Below are 6,468 nucleotides of genomic sequence, written 5' to 3' on the forward strand. Positions count from 1 at the left end.
ATTTCACAATCATTTAAGCACTGAAGTTGTAATGGAAGGTAAAGGAGTGGAATAACATCACCTGGGCAGTGACCTTCAAACCTTTGGACTACAGTCATAAAAAAATTCTTTAAGGGCGCCTGGGTGGCTCAGTTGGTTAAGCGACTGCCTTCGGCTCAGGTCATGATCCTGGAGTCCCTGGATCAAGTCCCGCATCGGGCTCCCTGCTCGGCAGGGAGTCTGCTTCTCCCTCTGACCCTCCCCCCTCTCATGTGCTCTCTCTCATTCTCTCTCTCTCAAATAAATAAATAAAATCTTTAAAAAAAAAATTCTTTAATAGTGACCCACCACACACACACACACAAATGCATGTGTATGTGTGTCTCCTGTAATAATACCCATCTTTATTAAATGTGATATATTTTATCATTTTTAATTGTTTTCTTCTATGCAATTCTATTTCATTTAAAAATGCTTCTTGCAATCCATTAGGCTCGATTACATGATCCAATAATGGCTTGTGCTCTGCAGTTTGAAAACCACTGCCTTTAGTAAGCTGTGGTGAAGAAGCTGCCAACTGGGGACCCACTGACCATATTTGGCATGGAGATGTGTTCACTTTGGCCAGCATACTCATTTCTGGCATACAGATATGTTATACTTGAGGAAAATTTGAAATATTGGTGACTTCACATAAAAATTTATATAAAAGAATCTGGATTTCCAAATTCTTTTGAGAAATGGCAACTCTTCTCTAGTAGTCCTATTACCTATCTGTAGGCACTGACTGTAGCTGGGAAGCAGCTGCCTCCTCCTACCTGCCACAGCCCCCACCTGCCCCAAGCCTCCTACATGGTTATCTCCCTGACTCTGAGTATCAGCTTCCATTTAAGGTCGTGCTTGTGTTCTTTCTGTTGTTATTTCCTTATAAGAGAAAAGGCAGTTCTTGACTGTATCAAAGAGTAAGAGAACCACATATTTTTGTCGCATACAGCCTGCTTCAGTTATTTATGCTACCTTCAGATCTGTGTAAGCACTTTGGTTTGTGATTCACAGTATAGCGTGTTAACGGCTGAGTCAAGGGTGGAAGACTGGCCAATACCCACACAAAGGGAAAGAGGAAAAGGAGGCCAGAGAGTTACTAAAAAAGAATAACCAGATGGTCAAGAGCAAACCCAGAAGAATAGGATGTTAAGGACAGGAGGGATCAAGAGCATCCAATTCAGGCTGTATGGTTGCTCTTAAGTCAAAGGCATTTGTGGATTTCATTGGCAGAACTTCCGAAGAAGATCCTGCTCTCTTTAGATGATTCATCTCCATGTCTGATTCCCACTGTCAGGAAGAAACATAAATAAAGGATTTCACAGAGGGGGACCTGTCTTAACATGCCAGGATTTAGAGGATGCGGATACTAAATGCGGTAGCCAGATGTTATTTTGGTGGCTGTGTCTTTTGGATTGAACAAGAATGTGGCTCCCACACATGTCCTGCTATTTAGAGTAAAGTTCAGGAGATAGAAGTGGGCAGGGAAGCTCCTGTCTCAGTGTGGATTGGGACTGAGCTCTTCAGCATAACGTTAGGCATCCATTAGCATGTCTCAAATCACCTGCCACTGATGGGTCCAAGAGCCTGGCACAATAACTGAGCTCAGAACTGTGGCATGATAATGTTCTTACTAAGCTTTGAGTCTGTCCTAGCGGCAGCTCACTGTCACGGCACATCACTTGGGTGGACACTAAGATGAGCTGAAGTCCTAGGAATAAGGTTTTGAGAAGTTTTAGGTACTCTAAGGAAGTCATTTGCAAATCAGCATTAACTGAGGGTACTCAATAATACAGATAACCTGAGGAAATCGGAAGTTTTAAGTTTTGAGTGTATCACGAAAGAATCAAAATCTGCTTGGGAATTAATGATGAATGTCCAAAGGAGGGGAACAAAATAAGCTTTGCTGTAATTTTCCAACAAATGCTAAACTCTGACCCCAAAACAGAAATAATTTTAAAAAGGATTTCTGCTTTATCACTAATCTTTTTTGTTGTTGTTTAATAATAAGGGAGAAGAAGAAACAAAAAGAAAAGACAGACTATTCTTGCCTAACTGTCATTCTTGGAAGCAGGGGAGTGTTTGCTTTTCTTTTGTTCTTTCAAATCCCAGGGGAGCTATGCAGGCTGGAGTTTCTCTTTGCCTTTTCATCTGCCGGGAAATAGCACACAAAGGCAAGGCTTCCCTGAGCAGTACAGAGACATTTGTGTTTTCTTTTTTCTATTCCCTGTTGAGCAGAGGCTTAAAAAAAAAAAAAAAAAAATCTTCCCACTGTGCTTCTCTTGTGTTGTAAGCACCATGACTTGTGTTTTCATTCTTTATATATCACATTTCCCATGTTTTACCGTGTTGGTGAGTTAAAATTAATGCACATTTTAAAGTGTGCACAAGTGGAAAGTCTTTATTCTTTGATTATGAATAAAGGTAGAGCTGCTAAAATATTCTCAGGGTAAATTTGCCTAGAATTAATATACATAAAATATTCTATATGTGACATAGACAGCCACTGCATGAACAAATCAAATCTCTAAGATCTAAGATTTTACAGTTAATAAAATCATACATATAGATAATAAACATGATAATGAGAATTATATTTCCTGCAGAGTTATTGTCAAGTATAGGGCAAAATGGCCAACATGACATAGAGGGCAAAAATGACTTATTAGTACTTAACAGTCTTAAAAAGGATCACTTTCTTACCCCCCAAACTCATCAATCAAAGCCCTTCCTAGGGAGGGAGACCAAGAATATGGCTAGTTTAACTAAAATCTCCCCATAGGAAGCATGAGGCTAAGAAGAAAGGAGAGGCTCTTAAGGGGATCTAGTAGATCTGGTACAGACCTAAGAAAGATACTTGTACTCAGGCAGGTTGGCAGGGGAAGATAGATTGAGAGAATGAGGGGCCATGCATGTTTGGGATACCTAGCAAAGGATAAATACATGGTAGCTCTTGTGATTGGGATAGATATGGCCCCCAATTGCAACAGATCTTGTTATTTATAATACTGATACTTTACATGTATTTTGCCTATCTTTTATTCTTTTTTTCAAGAGAATATTAAATCGTTTATTGATTACACATGATAATGGATGATACACAAGCTTTAATCCTATCTATAATTTTATCTGATACCATAATTCAATTTAGATATATTGCATAGGATGTGCCAACAATCATATTAATAACCACATAAACTCCAGGACTTTGCTTGGGTGACCCTTTTAATGGTGAACTCCAGGTCACAACACATTAACTGTCAGTTCAACTACACCAAGGCGTGTGGAGACAATGGCTTCTGTGCCCAAGCAGGTTGCAAATCAATTTCGAATGGAACCTGGCATCACCCTGAAGGAATTCTAACTTCACACTGTTGGGGTAGTATACCAGGATGGCTTCAGAGTAGACTAACGTTACACAGCACATTTAAAAAAAGACACATTTATTCAGCATCATGATCAGACTATTACATTTAGAAATCAACAGCATGGGTGCAAAAAAAAAAAAATCTACATTAAAACACTTTGTTGGAATGCTTTACACTTTCCACAGAACAGAAACTAAAATAACCTGTTATACAATTAGTCACAAATACAGTCCTTGAGTTTTTTGCCCATACACATGAGTATCGTCTAAAACATGTCTTCTTTGTAGCAGCGAGGCCCTGCCACCACTGTGCTTGGCTGAGTTCACAAATCTGTTGTAACCTGTAGCTTCCCTGTCACTTCTCTGGCTCTCCTCTCCTGCTAACCCTTGTTTCCTGGCAGTAATGAAAACCTCCTGCCACTGCCATAGCTCCTGCTGCTGCTGGAACCACCACAGCCACCTTGGTTTCGTGGTTTGGCAAAGTATTGGCCTCCACCACCATAGGAGCCAGAGCTTCGGCCTCCAAAATTTCCTCCTTTCATGGGTCCAAAATTTGAGGATTGATTGCTGTAATTGCCAAAATCATTATAGCTTCCGCCACCTCCGAAGTTGCTTCCATCATTACCAAATCCGTTATGGCCATCCCTACTGCCACCATATCCACCACCACCTCGACTGCCACCAAAGCCACCTTGACCACTGAAGTTCCCTCCACGACCAAAGTTGTCATTCCCACCAAAACCACCTCCACGACCACCACCAAAGTTTCCAGAACCACTTCGACCTCTTTGGCTGGATGAAGCACTAGCCATCTCTTGCTTAGATAGGGCTTTCCTTACTTCACAGTTGTGGCCATTCACAGTATGGTATTTTTGAATGACAATCTTGTCTACAGAGTCATGGTCATCAAATGTTACAAAAGCAAAACCTCTCTTTTTGCCACTGCCTCGGTCAGTCATGATCTCGATCACTTCAATTTTCCCATACTGTTCAAAATGATCTCTTAGATGATGTTCTTCAGTGTCTTCTTTAATGCCACCAGCAAAAATCTTCTTCACAGTTAAGTGCGCACCAGGTCTTTGAGAATCTTCTCTTGAGACAGCCCTCTTTGGTTCCACAACTCTTCCATCCACCTTGTGTGGCCTTGCGTTCAAGGCTGCATCCACCTCCTCCATAGTGGCATAAGTGACAAACCCAAAGCCTCTGGAGCGCTTGGTGTTTGGATCTCTCATTACCACACAGTCCGTTAGAGTTCCCCATTGCTCAAAATGGCTCCTCAGACTCTCATCGGTTGTTTCAAAGCTCAAACCTCTGATGAAGAGCTTCCACAGCTGTTCAGGCTCTTTGGGAGACTCTGACTCAGACATGATGGCGGCGGGAGGGGAAACTTTAACAATGCTTACTCGGCGGCGTCCACGGGCAGAAAAAAGCCCTATCTTTTATTCTTTGAAGTATACTTGTGTATTGTGTCATATGATCCTCAGAAAAACTTGGTGAGGCAGTAATAGAAGGCTATAATTTTATTAATATTGTCATTTTACAGGTAAAGAAACAAGGCTTAGAGACCTGCCCACTCAGTGAGGGTGTACAACTTCTGGATCTAGAGTCCAAATCTTCTGTCTCTGCTCTGATGAGTTTTCGCAAAGGGAGATCACATGATTATGAACCCTTGGCCTTGCATCAGTGTTTTAAATCTCCCTATCAATACCTGAGATCATTAGGCTTTTGCCTGGCTCTTTATATTTTATGGGGTTAATTATAACCAGTCTTGAGGTTGTCATCACCTTTCCCTAGCCATTCATTGAGTCAATAACCATTTATCAAAAGAGAAAATAGAAGACATTCAATATATGATTATTGAATCAATGGAAAGACCGGCTATGGGCAGCAAGATCAATGTATTTCCGGGTCATGGCTAATCATAAAATATAAAAAGCTGTAATTTGCTTCTCACTTTTTTTTGATTTTATGGTGATAAGACAAGACCCACCTTCCGCTATAAAGATCCCAAAGGCTAGAAACTATTTTTTTTCATAATTTACCTTCAAGTATGGCTGTAAACAGGTAGCTGAGATTGTTGCTGCAAGGAAATCAAACATGGAAAAGGAGAAGTAAAGAAGCACAGGCAGGAGGGTTCAGTCTGAGTGTTAGATCAGCAGCAACCAGCGTCCAGTAGCAGCGATGGTGAGGACAACCATAGTAGAATGTCTGGTGCCCGTGAATAGCAGGGCTAAGGGTGGCATTTTTCTGGTCAGTTTCTTGGTGTCACTTTCATTGTGATTCTGGCTCTCCAGCTGTGCTTCCTGCCTATCTTCTAAGCCTATTTCTCCAGCTATCCGGGCTCTTCTGAGAGCCATGTGATAGCCTTTCAGTAAATGCCTTTCTGCCTAAATGGGCTAGAGTTAGTTTCTGTTGCTTGCAAATAAAAAAATCCCAACTGATGCATTGCACAGCTGATTCATTTGTTCAAGTATCTATGGACTGAGTAATGTGTGCTCATCACTACCCTAGATATTAAGGATACAGCAGTGAATATGATCCACAAGATAGTTGCTTTTATGAAGATGAAACTTTAGTTAGGAGTAGAAAGACCATAAATAAGAAAATAAATAATGAATAAAATAATGTCAGCTAGTGACAAGTGTTATGGAGGAAAAAAAGCACGGGCCTAGGGGAAAGTAACTAGGCAGCAAGGCTGTTCTGCTCTGGATTGGGAGGTTTTAGAACATCTCTCTGAGGAGATGGTATTTGACCTGAGACCTGAGTGAAAACCAGTAACAACAACAACAAAACAGTAATAGGTAAGTCTCAGGGCAAGACATTCCAGGTGAAGGGAACGGCAAGCAGGAGCAAGTGTCCTGAGGTGGGAATGAATTTGATGTGTTTGAGCAACAGTAAAAAGGAAAGTAGGGGTAGAGCCCAGTGTAGAAGCGGGGAGCATTGTAAGATGAAGTCAGAGGCCAGAGACTGTAGGGCCTTGTAGGCTGTGGTTAGGGGTTCTGATTTTATTCTAAGCACAACAGGCAGCCGTTTGAGGGTTTTAGGTAAGGAAGTGAAAGGAATTGATTCATATTCTGAAA

The 6,468-nt window shown here is 41.2% G+C and overlaps 1 protein-coding gene across 1 annotated transcript; it reads right to left on the bottom strand.

Annotated features, from left to right (window-relative positions):
- Window positions 1-3,768: 3,768 nt before the first annotated feature.
- Window positions 3,769-4,755, bottom strand: LOC110570495 (heterogeneous nuclear ribonucleoprotein A1-like). Its single transcript, XM_021678540.2, has one exon. The coding sequence runs from the start codon at window positions 4,753-4,755 to the stop codon at window positions 3,769-3,771; it is 987 nt and encodes a 328-aa protein (XP_021534215.1).
- Window positions 4,756-6,468: the final 1,713 nt, after the last annotated feature.

This window comes from Neomonachus schauinslandi, chromosome 5, assembly GCF_002201575.2.
Source record: "Neomonachus schauinslandi chromosome 5, ASM220157v2, whole genome shotgun sequence".
In the NCBI taxonomy this organism is placed as follows: domain Eukaryota; kingdom Metazoa; phylum Chordata; class Mammalia; order Carnivora; family Phocidae; genus Neomonachus; species Neomonachus schauinslandi.

Excerpts from the sequence above, each read along its gene's own strand:
- LOC110570495 (XM_021678540.2), bottom strand. The coding sequence starts at position 4,755 with ATGTCTGAGTCAGAGTCTCCCAAAGAGCCTGAACAGCTGTGGAAGCTC.